The 20940-nt window shown below is 41.9% G+C and overlaps 2 protein-coding genes across 16 annotated transcripts in view; one reads left to right on the forward strand and one right to left on the reverse strand.

The window, feature by feature from the left end:
- The window catches only part of LOC148409153 (calpain-5-like), an 85988-nt gene that overhangs the window by 47697 nt on the left and 17351 nt on the right, over nucleotides 1-20940 (forward strand). For 5 of the 7 annotated variants that reach the window (XM_088440164.1, XM_088440159.1, XM_088440160.1 and 2 more), the window contains 3 exons: nucleotides 2157-2278; nucleotides 2379-2515; nucleotides 10508-17016. The exons of the other annotated variants lie outside the window; for them this stretch is intronic. In XM_088440164.1, the coding sequence (XP_088296290.1) occupies nucleotides 2157-2278; nucleotides 2379-2515; nucleotides 10508-10690 (442 nt within the window). In that variant the 3' untranslated portion in view covers nucleotides 10691-17016. Of the gene's footprint in view, nucleotides 1-2156; nucleotides 2279-2378; nucleotides 2516-10507; nucleotides 17017-20940 lie in introns of those variants that run through there. 7 annotated transcript variants of the gene reach the window in all.
- The window catches only part of LOC148409154 (serine/threonine-protein kinase PAK 3), a 56649-nt gene continuing 46893 nt past the window's right edge, over nucleotides 11185-20940 (reverse strand). For all 9 annotated transcript variants that reach the window (XM_088440173.1, XM_088440167.1, XM_088440172.1 and 6 more), the window contains one exon: nucleotides 11185-14967. In XM_088440173.1, coding sequence (XP_088296299.1) covers nucleotides 14878-14967 — 90 coding nt within the window. In that variant the 3' untranslated portion in view covers nucleotides 11185-14877. The remainder of the gene's footprint in view (nucleotides 14968-20940) is intronic.

Consider the following 20940-nt stretch of genomic DNA (forward strand, 5'->3'; position numbering starts at 1 on the left):
TGGACACTTGTCACTTGCTGTCACAATGCAAAATGGTACAGAAAACAATATTATTGGTCTAATTAACCAGATAAGATGAGGTCTAATATTAAATATTATTTAATATGTTTATATTGCATTGTGTTTTATGCGCAGCATAGACATTCTAGTGCGCTGAGATTGTGCGAGCAGTGCGCAAATGCGCACGCTCGCAGCTTAGAGGGAACACTGACCCTAACCAAACATGACAATAAGAACATCATTTTTTTTCCTTACCATGAAGGCAGGTGGACAAAATCAAACTAACAAGAACGCAGACAATAAAGGCAGACGCGAATAGAACAGAAACATGAACGAAATCCACAATAACAAAACCCACAACCTAAAAAACAAACAAACCCCAATCAAGCATGACAATAAGAACATCGTTTTATTTCCTTACCATGAATTGAATATGAACAACATAAAATAACAAAAACATCTTAACTCAACAAAACAACTGCCCCCCCCCCCATTTCAATACAAAATCCATTCTTCTTTCTTCAGAAAGACTTCAGTGACTTGCTTGTAGAGTTTTTCTGCGCGTTTCATTTCCAATAATAAATCCGTTTCGATTGACATGGATGCCAATGCTGAAAGTCGTGTCTGTCCAATTTCCCTCTTGCTGTGCTTCAGCCATTGTGGGTTTAAAAAGAGCTTCACTGTACGCTACGCCTTTAGTGCAGATCAAACAAAGCAACACGGTTAGCTTGGTTAAGCAACATGTTTTGTTTTTCTTAAATTAACTTTATTTAACGACTTCCAACATTAAACATGGTGGATCAACATAGCACCGCCTCCCTGCAGTGAGCATCTAATCACGTCATGTTCAACGTGAGGCTTCTAGATGGCCACCTTATGACTCGATTAGCAATTGCAACTGTCTATTAACTATATGGGTCCGTTCACATAGCACATATGCACAAAACACAAAACATAGAAGGCCTGCAACTCTCGACTGGAATCCCCTCAAATGAGTCTGTTTGCAGGCAGATTTTATACAGCCTGGGGGCACAAGTTAGCTGAATTCTTATTGGATAAAACCTCTAACCTAAAACTACAACACTGGAAGGAGCGTAACCAAATGGATATATGAAATGAAAAGAACAGAATATGAAGAATAATTTTACATATGAAATATAAATCTTTAGTAAAAATAAATTTAAAATGAAATTGACTTTTATTACAGTTATTATAATTATTATAGTTTATGATCATTAAGATGACACGCTGGAGGGACTATGTCTCACGGCTGGCCTGGGGAGCCTCCTGGCAGAGCTGAATGAAGTGGCCGGGGAGAGGGAAGTCTGGGCTTCTCTGCTAAGGTTGCTGCCCCCACGACCCGACCCCGGATAAGCGAAGAAATTGGATGCATGGATAATTATGATAATGTCAGGTTATGTAGAGCCAGCAGAGAAGGCCTTGCTGTCCCTGAGGGTCCATCACTGGAATTCACAGTGTTCAGCTAACTTTCACAATGCTACAACAAACATGGTAACAGACTCACCCTCTTCTTGGTAACGTCTGTGAAACCTGCTATCATCAAAGGCTTGGGTGAAAAATGGCGAGTTAGAGTATCCACAATTTCCTCATAACTTTTAGATCCTGGCTTGGTCGGCTGTAATAAGTTACGTAGCAGGTTAAATGTCTTGGAACCCATCACACTTAGAAAGATGGGCACTATCTTTTCATCAAGTATTCCATTAGCCCAGACGAAGTACTCAAAGCGCTCCGTGTATGAGCTCCATTATTCCGCGATCTCGTTGTTGTTTCTTTCCTCCAGCGTTACTCATGGAGTTTTTCCTGGCGGCATCTATCACCTGGTCAGGGCAAAAAAGCGTGGCCAAAATCAAGACAAGCAAACTGCAGCTTCCTTTCACACGTCCTCATTGCTACTTTGTGTTATATCTTTCACTCTACTTTGATACTTAATATAACAATGATACTCCGGACTATGATGTGGTCTTAATGCTTTATTATCATGAGACGTAGTCATAACAAAAGGTGGTGCAATGCAACACAGAACCGTGATGGGTAACATCTACACTACACTACAGCTCAAAATACACCACACTCATGGTGTTAATTTTCGACATAGGTCATCTAGAAAGGCGCGTAACAAATTTCTTCGCTTCCAGGGAGCTAATGGAGGATAAACCAAGGGTGAGATGTTGGAGTTCTTTCCTGGGATACCCACAAGTGGTGACCCACGTCTACATCCATGCAGCTGAGGGGCTGCAGAACCAGGACAGTACAGGGGGTCCGTCGTTTTATTTTAACCCAGATTTACAGAAAATCCTAAAAATTGCTAGCCGCGGAATTTTGCTGGGGTGGTTTATAATGGCCATGCTTCCTCACAGGGGCAGACCCATATGTGATCATAAGCTGTGAAGGTCGCTCAGTCAAATCTCAAGTTCTGAAAGACACTCTGGCACCAGACTTTGAAACTAGTGGCGTTTTCTACAGGAAGAAGCCCAGGAAGCCTTTAATTGTACAGGTAACACCATTGGTTGTTTGTATACTTACAAAACTTACGAAAACGTTTGGGCACCCCCTGATAATTTTCAACATTTTCCTTTATAACTCATTGGTGGTTCGGATCATCAATTTCAGTAAAATATATTATGGAGCAGATTAACACAATGATATTTGAGAAGTGAAATGAAGTTCATAGGATTTACAGAAAGTTGTGCAATAATTATTTAAACAAAAGTTGACTGGCGCACAAATTTGGGGAGCTTTGTTGTGTTATTGATTTGAATACTTTTAGCGCTAATATTGGGGGGAAAAAACAATTTGATAAGCTCATTGACCCATGGCCTACATCAGTGCTTCTCAAATAGTGGGGCGGGCCCCCCGGGGTGGAGTGCAAGGTGATGCCAGAAGGGGTGTGGATGACCCCAGAGAAAAGATTTTGTTTTTGTCATGTGAAGTATAATTAGATTAGATTAGATTCAACTTTACTGTCAATACATATTACACATGTATAAATACAGGTAAGGAAATTGCAATAAAATAAGAATGATTTATTTTTTAGTTTCAGGCACTTTGACACACTTGGCTAATTTGTTTTCGTGTTTTAGAAGAAGCTAAGAAACCTAGTGAGGAAAAGGAAGACCACAGCCACAATTCGAGTTAAGGCCTGAAATGGCAGGCTATTCAAAGTCAAGTCAAAGTCAAGTTTATTGTCAATTTCTTCACATGTGCTTAACATACAAAGGAACCGAAATTGCGTTTCTCACTATCCTCTGCGTTTTACATGTACAATAACAAAGTGCAGGTTCGCAAGACGAGACAATCCTAAAAAACTAGATTCTTATCTATAGTAATAATGTAAAGTGCAGTATATTTGATCTACTTTGCCTAGTGTTGCTAAACTAATAACTAAAACAAAAAACTAAATACGAAAAACCAGGTATGGCAAGATTACCCCAAGACGAGACATAAGTAGCAGCATATGACAAGACAGTCCAACTGTACGAGACAAAGCAAGACAACTCTGACTGTGGTTGTCCCAGTTGTGTGCATTTGAGGTAGTTGTTATAGTTCTAAATGTAATCACTAGTGCAATAGAAGTACAATTATAAATAAATATGGCCGCAGCAAGTCTGTGCAAATTTTACAAGTGCATGAGCAAAGTTTGAGTTTAGGTGGGGGGCCAGCTTGGTGTTTCTTCTGGCTGGGGCTGAATGTGGGAGAGAGGAGGGTAGAGAGCGAAAGTTCAGCAGTTTCACGGGTGGGAAGGGGGGAGAGTTCAGCAGTCTCACGGCCTGGTGGATGAAGCTGTTCCTGAGTCGGTTGGTGCGGGAGCGGAGGCTTCTGTACCTCTTTCCGGAGGGCAGGAGGCTGAACAGACTGTGTGCAGGGTGGCTTGTATCAGTGACAATCGTGACAGCTTTGCGGCTGAGGTGGGGGGTGTACAGCTCTTGCAGCGAGGGGAGTGGCGCACCAATAATCCTCTCAGCTGTCCTCACAATGTGTTGTAGAGCCTTCCTGTTGTAGTCAGTGCAGCTCCCGCCCTACATGGTTTGCAGGTGAGTTGTTGGGGTATTATGGTGTTGAACGCTGAGCTGAAGTCTATGAACAGCATTCTCACATATGAGTCTTTCTTGTCCAAGTGGGTGAGTACCGGGTGGAGGGCAGAGCAGATTGCGTCGTCTGTGGATCGCTTTGCCATGGACTTTGTAGGCGAACTGATACGGGTCCAGGCTGGGGGCAGGATGGATTTTATGTGTGACAAGACTAGTCGTTCAAAGCACTTCATGATGATGGGTGTCAGTGCCAGTGCCATAGTCGTTGAAGCAGGATGGGGAGGATTTCTTTGGCACAGGTATGATGGTGGCAGCTTTGAAGCTTGATGGCACAATGGCTTGCCTCAGGGAGGTGTTAAAGATGTCTGTAAAAATATCTTTCAGCTCCTCTGCACAGTCTTTCAGCACCCTGCCAGGGATGTTGTCTGGACCTGCTGCTTTCTGGGTGTTGATGACGGAGAGTGTCCTCCTCACGCTGGCAGCAGACAGGCACAGAGGCTGGTCGTGCGAAGGTGGTGGTGTTTTCTGTGGGCGGGTGGTGTTCTGTTCCTCAAAGCTTGCAAAGAAACTGTTTAGGTTGTTGAGCATCGTGATGTCGCTCTCGCAGCTTTGTGGTGCAGGTTTGTAGTCTGTGATTGCCTGAATGCCTTGCCATAGGCTGTGTGCATTCTTGTTGTCCTTGAAGTGAGAAGTTATCTTGTTTGTGTATTCTTGTTTGGCTTTCCTGATGCCGCGGGACAGGTTGGCTCTCGCTGTTCTCAGGGCTGATTTCTCCCCAGCTTTGAATGCCTTGTCCCTGGCCCTCAACAGCCTGTGGACATCTCCTGTTAACCATGGCTTCTGGTTGGCCCGTGTGGTGATCCTCTTGATGTGGTTCACGTCGTCCATGCATTTGGTGATGTAGGAGGTCACCGTGTCTGTGTACTCCTCAATATCTGTGATGCCGTTGTAGGTGGCTGCTTCCTTAAAAATGTCCCAGTCTGTTAAGTCAAAGCAGTCCTGTAGGGCTGAGGTCGCCTCCTGTGGCAACACCCTTACTTCTTTCAGTGCAGGTTTGATAACTTTCACTCTTGGTCTGTATGCAGGCATTAGCATAATAGTGAGGTGGTCAGAGGCACCGATGTGGGGGAAGGGGGTGGCTTTGTATGCTCCTTTGTGCTGAGTGTAAACACTGTCCAAGATATTATGTCCTCTTTTTGCAAAGTGGATCTGTTGATGAAACATCGGGAGAACAGTTTTGAGATCAGCATGGTTGAAATCCCCAGCAAGGATGATGAAGCCGCCTGGTTGTGCTGTTTGTTGTTCACTGATAGCCTGGTACAGTTCGTTCAACGCCGCACTTCTGTTGCTGTTGTTAGTTGGGGGGATATAGGTATTGAACTTATCTCCCTTGGCAAGTAGAAGGGGCGACACTTCACGATCATGAATTCTGCCAGAGGTGAGCAGTGTTTGTGTACTACAGTGGCATCCCGGCACCACGCTTCGCGGATGTAAACACACACGCTGCCACCGTGCGACTTCCCCCCCTCTGCGAGAGCCCTGTCGGATCCGTAGCATGTTAGCTGTTCTAGTTGTATAGCGGAGTCCAGAATGTTTCAGTGAAAACTAATACACAACAGTCACTCACTTTTCGGTTTGCTCATCTCAGAAGTCGGATATTGTCCATTTTGTTGTCCAGTGAACGAACGTTCGCCAAAAGGATAGATGGTATGGCCGGGCGAGTTGGGTTAGCTTCTAGCCTAGCTCGGATACCTCCGCGCTTGCCCCGCTTCCTTGTTCTGGCGCAGCGCTTCCGGCGTCTCCTTTCCGGGGGAGGGGTAGCAGGCGAGTCCGGTGAATTAGCAGGCCGGCGTAGCAGTCCCAGTTCCCTTAGCAAGTTCTCCAGTTCCGTGTTTAAAACTTGGCAAATGTTGCTTCTCCGGATTTGTAAGAAGACCCGTCGACTGTACACGTATTGTGGCATAAACTGACCGGAAAAACTTTAAGACAAACACTTGTTTGACGAAAAAAACAACGCATTGTCGGAAGAGCAAGTGGCCAGTGCGTCTACACGTGCCGCAATCTTGGGAGAGGTTTGCCCAAAGAGATGCTGTATGGGAGAGTAATGCGGCAGAAGCCTTTTCTGCGCACATGCCAACAGAGTTGCATGAGATATACAAAAGCGCATTTGGACAAGTCAGCTTCATCTTAGAATAAGGTGCTGAAAATTTAATTATTTGGACATACAAAGGGCTGTGTGCATGGTGGAAAAAGAAGACGGCATTCCAAGACAAACACCTGTAGCCCACAGTAAAAGTTGGTTGGTGGTTCCATCATGCTGTGGGGCTGTGTGGCCAGTGCAGGTACTTGCAATCTTGTTCAAGCTGAAGTTCGGATGGATTCAGTGCAGCAGATTCTTGAAAAACAATTTTCAAGAATCAGTGACAAAGTTGAAGTTGCCCCAGGGCTGGATACTCCAACAACACAACACTATACACTGGTCAAATTCTACTAAGGCATTCATGCAGAGGAACTAGTAAAACGTTCTGGAATGGCCATATCTCAGTCCCCAAGCCTGAATATTACTAAAAATCTGCGGTGTGATTTAAAGCGGGCAGTCCATTCTCAGAAACCATCAAACCTGACTGAACTGGAGGTGTTTTATAAGAAGAAAATACCTTCAGCCAGGATTCAGAGTCAAGCCCTCATTGGAAGCCATAGGAAGGGTTTAGAGGCTGTTATTGCTGCAAAAGGAGTCTCTACTAAATATTGATGTCATTTTTATGTTGGGGTGCCCACATTCATGCACCTTCCTACTTTTGTTTAAATATTTATGGCACACTTTCTGTGACTCCTATGAACTCTCGGTTGGGGATCAGGGTCAACTTGACAAAGTCGTCTCTGGTTCTTTCACAGCAGACTCACTTCAGCGAGTGGACGTTTTGCATGTCCTGTTTTTTTGGGTTTTTTTTTTTTTGCCTAAACAGGCGCCTTCCTTTCCGAAATATTTTACGCCTGCTGGGCAAATTGACTTTTCTCACCCCTGGGATTTCTCTGTGGCTCCTACACCTTCGTCCCCTACAGATGTGGTTGAACAGCAAGAGACATCTGTATCGATGCCTACAGGTTTCTCGTCGCTGTCTTATCGCACTGGCCCCGTGGCGTGGGCGTGCTTTTGTGGCCGCAGGCGTTCGGCTCGAAGTCTCGCCGGGAAGTGGTATCCATGGATACCAGTCTCTCTGGCTGGGGTGCCATCAATGTCCTGGAACTTTGGGGTGTGCATCTGGCGTTCATCCACTTCCTGCCATGCTGATCCGAACCATCAATGATTTATAAAAGGAGAATCTTGAAAATTATCAGGGATGCCCAAACTATTTCATACCACTGTATTTTTTTTTCAAATAAAAGTAAATATGGTCTTAGTTTATGCATGGTTTTATAAAGCATAGAATCATGATGGAAAAGGAAAGGAAAGGAAAGGAAAGGAAAGGAAAGGAAAGGAAAGGAAAGGAAAGGAAAGGAAAGGAAAGGAAAGGAAAGGGAGAGAAAACAGAAAAGGAAAAGAGAAAAAGCGGGAGGGGAAGGAAAAAGGATGGGAAAGGAAATAATAGGAAAAAGGAAAGGAAAGCAAAAGAAAGGAAAGGAAAGGTGTCCTTTCCTTTCTACTGAGCTAAGCGTCAGTGGAAAGGAAAGGACACCTAGTTCAGTTTTTTTATTTTAGATTAGGCTTTACATTTGCTGTGTGACATGTAATTGCACATTTGGCACCATGTGGTGCAGTGGCACTCTCATTGTCAAAGTCTGGACTAAATTGCTGCCAGCATTTTTTTAAATCACATTAATGATCAATGTGATTTATAGAAAAAAAATCAGCTGTTGTGTTTCTAACTTTTTCTTGGTGAATCTGTGTTAATATTACAAATCACTTAATATTTATAATTTGTTTTACATTTTTTTATTTCTTTACTCAGCATCAAACACTTGAGTTGGTCAAAAATGTTCTTAGTTTAAATAAGGAATGACACTTCAGGCTAACCTGTATAAACCCAGTAAAAAGTAAACATTCGTTGAAAGTGCCCTCTGTGGCCATCACCTTATTGTGGTGGAGAGGTTTGCGTATCCCAATGATCCTAGGAGCTAAGTTGTGTGGGGCTTCTTGCCCCTGCCCAGGTCATGGTAAATGGTAAATGGATTTTCACTTTTATAGCGCTTTTCTACCTTAGGTACTCAAAGCACTTTACACTAACTAGTCATTTACCTACTGATGACGCAGCATCAGGAGCAACTGGGGGTTCAGTGTCTTGCTCAAGGACACGAACCCATGGCTAGGAAACGACCAATCTACCACCATGCCACGTCGCCCCCATCCATGACAAACAGGTTCTAGGTGAGGGACCAGACTAAGCACAGCTCAAAGACCTCTGATGAATGACATAAATGGAGTCAGGTGTCCTTTGTCCAGACGGAGCCCCCCCTCTAGAGCCAGGCCAGCAAGGTGGTTTGTGCTTATGCACCAAACAGCAGTTCTGGGTACCCACCATGTCCTTGGAGGGTGTGCTGGAGAGCGCTCCTTCCAGGGACTTCCTTGTTCTACTGGGGAACTTCAATGCTTACGCGAGCAACAACAGTGAAACCTGGAGGGGTGCGATTGGAAAGAACTGCCCCCCCATCTGAACCTGAGTGGTGCTTTGTTATTGGACTTCTGTGCTCGTCGTGGATTGTAGATAACAAACACCATGTTCAAACATTGGGGTGTACATATGTGCATTTAGCACCAGGACGCCTTAGGCCGCAGTTCAATGATCCATTTTGTGGTTGTGTCAGCAGATTTGCGCCCGCATCTTTTGGACAATCAAGTAAAGAGAGGGTGCTGTCAACTGATCACCATCTGGTGGTGTGTTGGCTACGATGGTTGGGAGGATGCCGTTGAGACCTGGCAGACACAAACGTATCTGCTGGGAACGTCTGGCAGAGTCCCCTGTCAGGAGGAGTTTCAACACCCACGGGGGAGGCGGGGGACATTGAGTCTGAGTGGTCTATTTTCCGCGCCTCCATTGTTGAGGCGTCTGACCGGAGTTGTGGCCATATTTTGGTTGGTGCCTGTCTTGGTGTCAATCCCCGAACTTGCTGGTGACCCCAGTGGTAAAGGATGCCGTCAAGCTGAAGAAGGAGTCCCATTGGCTCTTTTCGGTCTGTGGGACTCCGAAGGAAACTGACAGGTACCGACTGGCTAAGCAGGAGTGCAGCTTCTGCAGTCGCGGAGGCAAAAACCTGGGTGTGGGAGGAGTTCAGTGAGGCCATGGAAAGCAACTTCCGGATGGCTTCAAGGAAATTCTGGAGGGGGAAGCAGTGCACAATTAACACTGTGTACAGTGGAGATGGGCGCTGCTGACCTCAACTTGGGGCATCATGAGCTGGTGGGCAGAATACTTCGAAGATCTCCTCAAATCCACCAAAATGTTTTCCTTTGAGGAAGGTGTCTGGAAGTTCCAATGTGGGCTTTTCCATCTCTGGGGTTGAAGTCATCGAGGTGGTCAAAAAACTCCTTGGATGCAATTCCCGGAGGTGGATGGGATTGACCCCGAGATGCTAAAGGCACTAGATGTTATAGGGCTGTCCTGACTGACACGCCTCTAAAACATCACATGGACAATGGGGACAGTAACCCTGGATAGGCAGACTACTGTGGTGGGCCTCCTTTTTAAGAAGAGGGACCGGGAGTGTGTTCCAACTACAGAGGAATCACACTCCTCAGCCTCCCCAGTAAGGTCCATTCAGGGGTGCTGGAGAGGAGGGTCCAAGTCTAACCTCAGATTTAGGAGGAGTAGTGTGGTTTTTGTCCCGGCTGTGGAACAGTGGACCAGCTCTTCACCCTTGGCAGGATCCTTGAGGGTACATGGGAGTTCACCCAAACAGTCTACATGTGCTTTATGGAGTTGGAGTAGGCATTCGACCGTGTCCATCGGGGAGCTCTGTGAGGGTTGCTTCGGGACTATGGGGTACCGGAAACACTGATACAGGCTGTTCGGTCCCTGTACCACCGATGTCAGAGTTTGGTCTGCATTGCCAGCAGTAAGTCCAATACGTTTCCGGTGAGAGTTGGACTCCGTCAAGGCTGCCCTTTGTCACCAATTCTGTTCATTACTATAATGGACAGAATTTCTAGGCACAGCTGAAGCATTGAGGGGCTCCGTTTTGGGAGGAGGCCACGGGGTCTACCCAGGACACGCTGGAGAGACTATGTCTCTCGGCTGGCCTGGTAATGCAACAGGACAAAGTGGGTGGGGAGAGGGGAGAAGTCTTGCCTTTGATCTAAAGCTGCTGCCACCACGACCAACTCCAGATACAGCGGTAGCTAATGGATGTATTGCTTTTTTCTCTTGTTAATGTTAAAAGAATACAATTTTAGATGTACAATTTTTACAAGTATCATCTAACAAGAATGTTTTTGCCTCTGAAAACGGCCTGCCTAACACCAGATCTGGAACAGCAATGCAGTGCAGGACCAGTTCATGGGTCAAGTGGTGTTGTCTGGTTCAGCGAAGGACACCACAGATCCTCAGAGGCTTCGGCTGAGGAAGCAAGGCCGCAACATGGCTGACGAGATGCCCGGCAGCATCAGCCTAAGAATAATAACTTCCACTCAACTCACTGCCATTTGAGGGTCTGCGCGAGACTCCGAAACTATGACAACAATTTGGGACATTGATTTCTATTATTTGAATGATATGTAAAGCTAGGCAATGTTGGATAGTGTGAATGTCATTTTTTTTAACATGACTTTTTAACATTTTTAAATTCATTTAAGTTTTGAAGATGTTACTGCACTGCAGTATATTGAGAAGTGTATTCATATTTTGGATTTTTTATGAGGGGCAAAATAATAGAAATGGCTCCAAGTATGATGCATTAATACCCGATTATTATGTGTCAGTTCCAACTGAGCATTATTATCGTTGTTGATACAGCACTTGTTTTGGAACACATTGTGCAGGTGTGCCTAAAGAAGCATCCTGCAAGCAAAATACAAAATTACAAACAATATACCACCGAATCAAAACACACATTCCATTTCTGGCCTTCAAAATTCACGCTCAGCAGTTACGCTTGCAAAATTTCACACATTCTCAGTTGAAAACGTGAAACTCAGCCATGATGCATTACAGCAATTCGGTTGATTTTTATTTCAGTCCAGTTCTTAAACTGCAATATTTTTTTTACACTCAAGACACAGCCATGCACAATTCAAAGTTCAAAAAGTCTATTGCTTCAACCACAATTAAAAATAGTTTATCCAAAACCTCATTTCCCCATGGTGCTTGTTTTTGTCCTTTCTCAAAGGCAGGGAAGCAGCTTGCAGAGGGACGGATCAGCAGTTTTACAAAGCTTGACAATAATAAGGAGTAATCATGATAATAATTTAAAAAGTAACATTTTTTTTTTGTCTTCCATTCTCGATACACAGTAATAGAGGAATTTTCACATCACGTGTACAGATTGACACATTCAGAAGATAGGAATGCACAGGGGTAACCACGAAAGTGGGGTCCATGGGCGTCCCCCGGGGCTTCTTGCACCAAGCGTCCTCCCAGGCCGGCCGTACCCATCGTACACATACAGACTCGTCATCGCATGAAGGAGTGTCCCGTATAATATGGCCCCAAAAGGTAGCCCCTGGAGTTCCAAGAGTGTGTATGTTATTTTCTTCTGTTTGCAGAGTGCAAAACATTGATACCATAGAGAAACCTGAAATGTCTTACTTCGGTTACAACATTGGAAAAATAAAATAAAAGAGGGGGTGGGGTGAGGGGTGGTTCCCTTTTATATTTACATACATACAGACTACATACAGTACAGTGGATGTAAAAAGTCTACACACCCCTGTTGAAATGTGTTTTTTTTGTGGTATAAAAAAAAGAAACTAACACCAAGGTTTTTCAACAAGAGCGAAAGCAGCTAAGCTAATAGGGGTGCACAAGTGTGCACACCCTCTTATATGTGCTTAAAATTGATCAATCACATCTGGAAAGTGGTGTAAATGTTGCGGGTACAGCGGGTACAGTGGGCACCCCCCCACACACACACACACACACACACACACACACACACACACACACACACACACACACACACAAAAAATGTCCAGGATCAATTTGTAGACTGAATAGCTCAAGGCTATCTTCTAATTTCAGTCAACTGAAATAATTTATATAATTTTTTATTCTCTTATTCAAATGATTTATGTTCAATCAAAATGAGACACTTGCAAACATCAACTTTTACTTTGAAAACAATGACCGAACCTGTAACCAATTCAGTTTCAAAAAGAATCCCTCTCATTTGATATTGTTTAATTGTTTCGCTTTTTCACAAAACAACACCAACCACCAATAATCAGTCATAACCAGCGACTGGGAAAATATGTTTCAAATTCATACAATCCCAAAGACATATTTATAAATATCTTTGAAGAATCATAAACATTAACTCCCAAGTACTAGGTATTAATCTTTTTCTTTGTTTACACAGAAAACTGTTTTGAGACCTTCCTTTATCCTCATTAAAAAAAAATATATATATTGGATTGAATGTCTGGACCTTACAAAATTGCTAAAATGACATGCAAATATAAATCTTTGGGACTGAATGAGGTAATACATGTTTATGCAAGAACAAAACTATCAGATGATTCAAATAATAGATGAACTAATTGATTTTAAAAACATTCGAATGACAGCCTTATTGGAGACTGCAAAAATCCTTGGTGAAAATGAGCAGTTATAAAGAGGCTCTGTGTGCGCACAAAAAAATGGCATTTAAACAGGTGTGTAGACTTTTGGTATCCACTGCATATACCTTAACAATCTTAACCTAAGTGAGTGATGAGATACAGTGTATAGGTGGTGGTTTAACATGCATGAGTCATGTATCACATCGCTCCATCTTGTGGGGCTTTGTTGTACAACGTTGGTACAAAACGTAGCTGAGCAACTCCCCCGCACCTTCATGCCACAGTGGAGGACTTGACTCGCGTGGACTGAGGTAGCCCTGGGACACTCGCGGACACACGCTATTTCATTGGGTCAAACGATGTCACACAATAATAGGAAGACAAGAGGACTCACACAGGTTTTTTTTTCTATCATAGTAGTGAAATCCCATTGACATAATGCATTTTCTAGCCCCTTAACCTTAACCATGGCAACAGATAACCTAACCCCAAACCCGTAACCATGGCAAAAGATAACCTAACCCCAAACCCTTAACCATGGCAACAGATAACCTAACCCCAAACCTTACGCTAATCTCAACCAAAATCAAATTCAAACCTATACTCTAAAAGCAAGTATTGACCTAAAAGCGAGGTCTGAATTTGTGGGGTCCACCAAAATGGGCCCTCCAAATGCAAGAGGTCCCCACAAAGACAGTAAAATCTGGGATTTGGTCTCCACTATGTGGTGAAAACCAAGGGTGTGCACACACAATATGTGCATACACGCAGTGATGTAGCTACAAGGGGATACACCAATCCAAATGAAAAAAATGATGGATGGGTATTATTATAAAAAATGTGATTTTACATGCCACAAAAAGATCTACAAATAGCACAATGCCACATCTATAAATAATCATATGAAAGGTTCACAAAGAACACAAAATAATACAAAAGCAGCACATTAAGTCCAAACGACGGGGAGAGATTTTGAAATATCCTACATTAATTGGGGCCAGCTTTTTGGTATTAAGTCTAAATGAATTTTTTACAAATACGTAGTTATAATGTTAATGCTTAATGTTTTAGTGTGCCATTTGTGTGAAATGATGTCAATGGGATCCCTACAGAGAAGTGCCATAAACATCAATTGACGTCTTTATGTTTTTTTTTTTAATTTATGGGAATGGGCTGAGAAAAATTTCAAGTAGTTCTGGTTTGATTTAATAATCAATGGGAAAATAGAAGTAAACACAATGGTTAGGCAGAATGCTCTAAATTGGCTGGCTTGTTTCTTAAAAATGCCGATGTATGAAACACATTTTAAAAATAATAAAGTATCAAAATATTAAATACTTTGTATAAGATTGGCAATGAACATGCATGCACATTTTTGACTAATGGGTTAGTGACAAGTTTGAACGCTAATAAAAGTCTACAAGCGCACCAAATATTAAGGTTTTGTATACCGTTACATTTTCAGTGTTAAATATTGTAATGTTTGGTTTGAAATAAATAATGAAAATTCAAAAATGTCCAACAACTGGCTGATTAAATATGAGCAATTCAAAGCTATGTGAAGCAGGAATAATAAAAAAATGCCAAATTGCAACTTTGGCAAGTTTGAATTAACCATGGTGTTCCCCTTGTAACTGCACACGTGTGGATCCTCCATGGTCATACAAGCACAGTCTGGGTCCATGAGTGACTGAGTGGACACTGTACACCCATGACACGGGAGGAAGAAGAAACTAGCAAATGCTCTTCTTTGAGGGTTTTGAGCCCATTTTTTGGTTTGGAAGCAGTTGTTTCCTCTCCTGCTTAAGATCGACAGATGTGCGCATACACTCGAACGCTAGCAACGGACTCTCTACGTGTGCAGAGTGCTGAAATCGTAAACAAAAAGGTCTTTTTAGCAGCACAGTGCTGAGAGGCTGCAAGGCCGCTATTTATCCGACGTACTTTACCTATGGGTGGGCTGGTGGTGGTGATTGGGGGGTTCATGAGGGGGTGTCACAGGGCTCCACCCTGCAACACCCCATTCACACTTAGTGCCGTCACATACCCAGCCAGTTAATATCAGAAGCGCCCTTCCATGTTCATGTGGGGATTGGCCCTGGGGGGAGGGCCCGCCCCCTAGCGACTGCTGTTCTTTATAGCTTCCTTGGCAGCTACAATCAGAGGTGTCAGGCTGGACAGAGGCTTGGCCAGCTTGAGGAACGAATGCTGCACGGGAAGATAAAAAGACATGAACATAATATAAAGCAAGGATGTGTGTTAAGCATGACCCCTTAACAAGCTATCAGGGTGGAGCCAAATGTAGAATAAACGTGAAATAAATGAAAAGGCTCACCTATTAAAAATAATAAAATTCACAGATTAGCTAAGGCCTAGTCTACACATAAACAGAGCTATTAAAAAAATTAAATAAAATTCCGTACACATGGCTTTGTTTGTTGAAAAGTACAAAAAAAGCTGCAAATCCACAGAGAGCGGATTCATTAACAAGCATGCAAAACTGCTAAGCGGCAGCAGTGTTGCCAAATTCTGTGCAATCAAGAAACTTCCATCCCTCAAGGTCACTGGCGTCTGCATGTGATGATGTACTACGGTTCATGCTTGAGACTTTCGGTTTTGAAAACAAAAACAGGGCAACTATAGCAAATATAGTGCAAAACAGCAAGAACCCTTGCTAAGTGTAGACTATGCTTAAAACATTAAAATATTACTCTGAATTCTTGGTGTCAAGGTACAGTCCAACGTTGAAGTGAATTGAGGCGGTTTATTAAGCCAAATAGTGCTCTTGGCAAGGCGTTGAGGATTTTCATTTAGACAAAAATAGTGCAATGCTGTTATCTTGAGGCATTTTGGTGTCAAGTAACTAGTGATGGGAAGATGACACCTCCTGAACCACTTGTTATCACCGGCGATTTCCTTCTCGATAATCCATAATAGAAGAAGCCTCTCCATTTTGTTGTCGATCGACGTCCGTCCCCCGGCAAGGAAAGTCTTGCCCTTAGAAGATTGCCGAGCGGTTACGGCCAGACTCACGAGGAAGGTTAACTATGCATGCGCCTCCTTCGTATTTTTTTTTTTTTATTATCTCCTGCTTGGTTTCTATTGTCATCATCCTCTTACTTCTTCCTGTACCGCCACTTGCAATTTTAGAAGCCATGTCTAACAGATAAAGTTTGCAAAGTCTTCACAACATTCCTACCTTCCGTTTTTCACTCATTTTCTCTCCTTCCTTCCATCCCGACCAGCTGTGCCATCAAGCTAGATAAAGGCGTTCGGCAATAGCATATCGGCATTTCTGTGATTGACGTGACGCCGGCCAATAGCATCTCAGTGAGTGAGACTGAGACCGTGACCTTAATCGACCAATAGCATATCGGCATCTCCGTGACTGAATCTTTGACTGACACCGTGACTGAGACAGTGACTGTGACATTGTAAGAGCAATAGCGTTCAACGTTGCCGTGACCAGCGTCGTCTATTGATTTTGTTGACGCAGCAGAGCGAAAATATCTGAACTAAGACAATGGCCGGCATGTCAGATTGTTTGTAAGACGAAAGGTTTGCACGTAAGTGGGGGACAAAAAACTCCGTGCTCCACGCTCATAAGTCAAAATGTTCGTAAAAGAGGGTGTTCGTAAACTGGGGGCCGACTGTATGTATATATATATATATATATATATATATATATATATATATGTTTTTTTTTCTCTTATGGGTTTAGTTTACAGAGTTTTTGGTTTAGTTCATATTTGTTTCCCCCGCGTCTGCCTCTCATCCCTCTCTCGCTAGTTTGATTTTGTCCACCGCCTGCGTGTTCCTGCCCTTTGAACATTAGCCAATCCGGTTCCCCTACCTTGTGTTCCCTCCCAGCTGTTGTGCGTTTCCCCTAATTAGTCTCTGTGTATTTAAATCCCCTGTCTTGTCTTACCAGTTGTCGGGTCATTGTAAATGTTACCTCCTTGCTGTCTTGCCCTTAGCTGACTTGCTGTCGCTCTGCCCATGATCCTTGTCTTCCCTGTGTAGCCCCCTCCTTCCTGTGAGTTTGTTTTCGTCCTAGGTTTTTCCGTTGTACTTTATATTATTTTTGTACCTTCCCATACACTGTTAACAAGCACCTTAAGTATACTTCTGTACTGGACTTATGTGTATCTTGTGTATTTTATTTCTCATATTTTATATCTCGACTTGAGGATACTGCTGGAAATGTGAATTTCCCTACGGGGATGAATAAAGTATCTATCTATCTATCTATCTCTATCTATCTATCCTGTTCAGTTTTTGATTAAATCATCTTTTTGAGCCTCAACCCTATCAGCCCCTGCAGTTATTGGTTCCACCTTTCACACGCTCCACACCAACATGCCTCATGACCATGACATATATTGTGGATAGACTCGCGATAAACGTTTCCTGCACGCTGACAACTGAGGTAACTACAAATACACTTGCCACTCACACTCCTAGGACGTCCAACTACTGTCCAACTACCGTTTGCCTATGTCCCCTCATCTGCGACGCATAACGTTTGCCGAACGCATACTTTCGTGCGTCCCTCGGACGCATCGTTTTTACCTCAAAATACTAATCATTGTCGATCTACTCTTTTATTCAACAAAATTTGATCACTTACGAACATTATTAACAACTTCATCCGGCATTTTGTTTTGATCTTGCGGAAAAAAAGCCCATCATCAAGAAAAAAAACAAAAAACATCATTGTTTACAAAAATACTGGTAATGGTGAACTTAAGTAAAGTATTGGCAGATTCAGACTTTCACGATCAATACCTCTCAGCCAAAACGTTTTCTTAACAACAAAGATGCCTTTGTGCCTCCATCATAACACAGACTACTAGCTACAATGGCAAAAAAAAGACGTTAGCAAAATATTTAAACTGTTTGTTTCGCTGAAAAAATGCAATTGATCTCTATGAGCAGCAGAGGCTGGGCGAGTGCGCATGGACCGTCTGCAAATGAGGAGGGAAAAAAACCCAGTAAAGCCACAATTTGTGACTATGAAATCAACGAACACATCAAAGACATTAAGACGATCATATTGGGACAGTGCTTTTGGATGAAAAAGCATTTGTTTAATTTTGAACAAGTTTTGTTCTTAATAATCATTAATAAACTAAATATTCATCTATAGCTCCAAATATTGTTTAATATAAGGAGTCCAAAATCACTGGGCACATCAATGACGTTTTCACGATCATACTACAACTGTCGTTTTTCAAATAAATTATTTTTTTTAATTTTGGGGGATTTATTTTAAATTATTTTTAATCATTTATACCCTTGTTGAGTTGGAGTAAACACTCCTAAATCACTACAGCGCTCAACGAAGTACCCCCAATTATGCTACAACTGCTGGTTTTCCAATCAATTCCTTTGCCTAATTTTAAGGATTTCTTTTCATGCATATTGTTCATAATTTACCAATATATTGATTAATAGCTCTGCATTTGGTTGAGTTGGAGACCTCAAAAATCACCACACATATCTTTCACATTCCTCCCTTCATGCTACAATCTCTGGCTTTCTAATCAATCCCTTTGCTTAATTTTGGGTTTTTTTTATGCTTATTGATCAATAATTACCAATATATTGATCAATAGCTCAGCTGTTGTTTAGTTGAGGGACCTCAAAATCACCACACATATCTGTCACATCCCTCCCTACATAACACAATCTCTGGTTCTCTCATAAATCCCTTTGCCAAATTTTAAGGATTTTTTTTTTTGCTTATTGAATCAATATTTATCATTATATTGAGCAATAGCTCTGCAGTTGGTCGGTTTAGAGACTTCAAAATCATCACATTAATCAGCCATATCCCCCTCTTAGTGACATTCCTCCCTTCATGTTACAATTTCTGGTTTTCCAATAAATCCCATTTCCTAATTTTAATGATTTTTTTTAATGCGTATCGATCATAATTTACCAATATATTGATCAATAGCCCTGCTGTTGGTTAGAGACGTCAAAATCACCACACACATCAGTGACGTCCACCCCTTCATGCTACATTCTCTGGTTTTCTAATGAATCCCTTTGCCTGATTTTTAGGATTTTTTTTTTATGCTTATTGATCATAATTTGCCAATATGTTGCTCAATAGCTCGGCTGTTTGTTGGGTTAGAGACCCCCAAATCACCACACATATCTGTTACATCCCTCCCTTCATGCTACAATCTATGGTTTTCTAATAAATCCCTTTGCCTGATTTTGTGGTATTTTTATGCTTATTGATCAATAATTACCAATATATTGATGAATAGCTCGGCTTTTGGTCAGTTGAGAGACCTCAAAATCACCACGCAAATCTGTCACATCCCTCCCTTCATGCTACAACATCTGGTTTTCTAATAAATCATTTTGCCTATTTTTTTTTAATGCTTCTTGATCATAATTTACCAATATATTGATCAATAGCTCTGTTGTTTGTCGGGTAAGAGACCCCAAAATCACAACACATATCTGTCACATCCCTTCCTTCATGCTACAATCTCTGGTTTTCTAATTATTCCCTTTGCCTAATTTGGGGGGGATTTTTATATGCTTATTGATAATAATTACCAATATATTGATCAATAGCTCTGATTTTGGTTAGTATAGAGACACCAAAATCCCCACACAGATCAGTGACATTCCTTCCTTCATGCTACAACCTCTGGTTTTCTGATAAAAACCTTTGCCTAATTTTGAGGATTTTTTAATGCTTATTTATCAATAATTACCAATATATTGATCAATAGCTCTGCAGTTGGTTGAGTTAGATATCCCCAAAAAACCCTCCCTTCATGCTACAACCTCTGGTTTTCTAATGAATCCCTTTATTGATCAATAAGTATAAAAAATCCTTAAAATTAGACAAAGGGATTTATTAGAAAACCAGAGGTTGTAGCATGAAGGTAGGCATGTGAGTGATCTGTGTGTGGATTTTGGCATCTCTCAACCAACCTAACTCATAGCTATTGATCAATATATTGGTAATTATTGATCAATAAGCATATAAAAATCCCCCAAAATTAGGTAAAGGGATTTATTACAAAACCAGAGGTTGTAGCATGAAGGGGGGAGGGGGGGGGGGCTGATGTGTGGTTATATTGAGATCTCTAACTCAATCAACCTCAGAGTTAGTTATTGGTCAATATATTTGTAATTATGGATCAATGAGCATATAAGAATCATTAACATTAGGCAAAGTGATTTTTTTTTTTTTTTTTTTGGAAAACCAGAAGTTGTAGCATGAATGGGGGATGATGATGCTTGTAGCGATTTTGGGGGGTATCCAAGCCAATCAGCGTTTAAACTATTGATCAATGTATAGGTAAACAGTGTTCAATAACTATTGATTAAATCATTAAAATTAGGAAAACTATATTAGAAAAAACAGAGGTTGTAGCATGATATGGAGCTTGTGATTTATGTGTGTTACCATTTTGGAGTCTCTTACCCAACCAGCAGCTGAGCTATTGATTAATTATTGATAAATAATCATTAAAAATAAATCTCAAAAATATGCATTGTGAATCATTATTAAACCAGCAGCGTTTGCATGATTGTGCTGTGACAGATGTGTGTAGCTATTTTTTAGTTTCTATACTTAACAACAGTCGAGTTAATACAATTTTTTCTTTTCTGCACTTTGTTGACGGTCCCTGCGCATTTGCTCCGTTGCCGCCTGGCGAAGCGATCAACATTATTCGTCCTGCTCGAACGGCGGCTTGTTTTTAATATTTGTCCATATTTTTGCCATTGTAGCTAGTAGTACGTGTTATGATGAAGGCACAAAGGTATCTTTGGTGTTTAGACAACGTTTCGGCTGAGAGGTATTCATCGCGAAAGTCCGAATCTGCCAATATCTTGCCAACTTTACTTAAGTTACTGAAGAGCAGAATTGTGAGATAATGATTAAGTACATGACAATTTGATCGTTGTAATGACCATGCTTCGGGGGAAAACTTCAAAATAAAATCGCCCCAATGCTGTTCATTTCACACGTTACTTGATTTCTTACCTTTTATTTTGAAGCGTATTCTAACTTCCGTTATAACAAGACAGATGTCACCATGGCACATGCAACACTATAGTACTGACCTGCAGTGTATAGGTGGAAACTTCACCAATAAAAACAAATTCACTTCATTCCGCATACTACTTAGTGTTGTTGCAAAA

The sequence above is a fragment of the Hippichthys cyanospilos genome, chromosome 18 (assembly GCF_059441005.1).
Source record: "Hippichthys cyanospilos isolate Australia breed blue-spotted pipefish chromosome 18, RoL_Hcya_1.0, whole genome shotgun sequence".
Classification (NCBI taxonomy): Eukaryota; Metazoa; Chordata; class Actinopteri; order Syngnathiformes; family Syngnathidae; genus Hippichthys; species Hippichthys cyanospilos.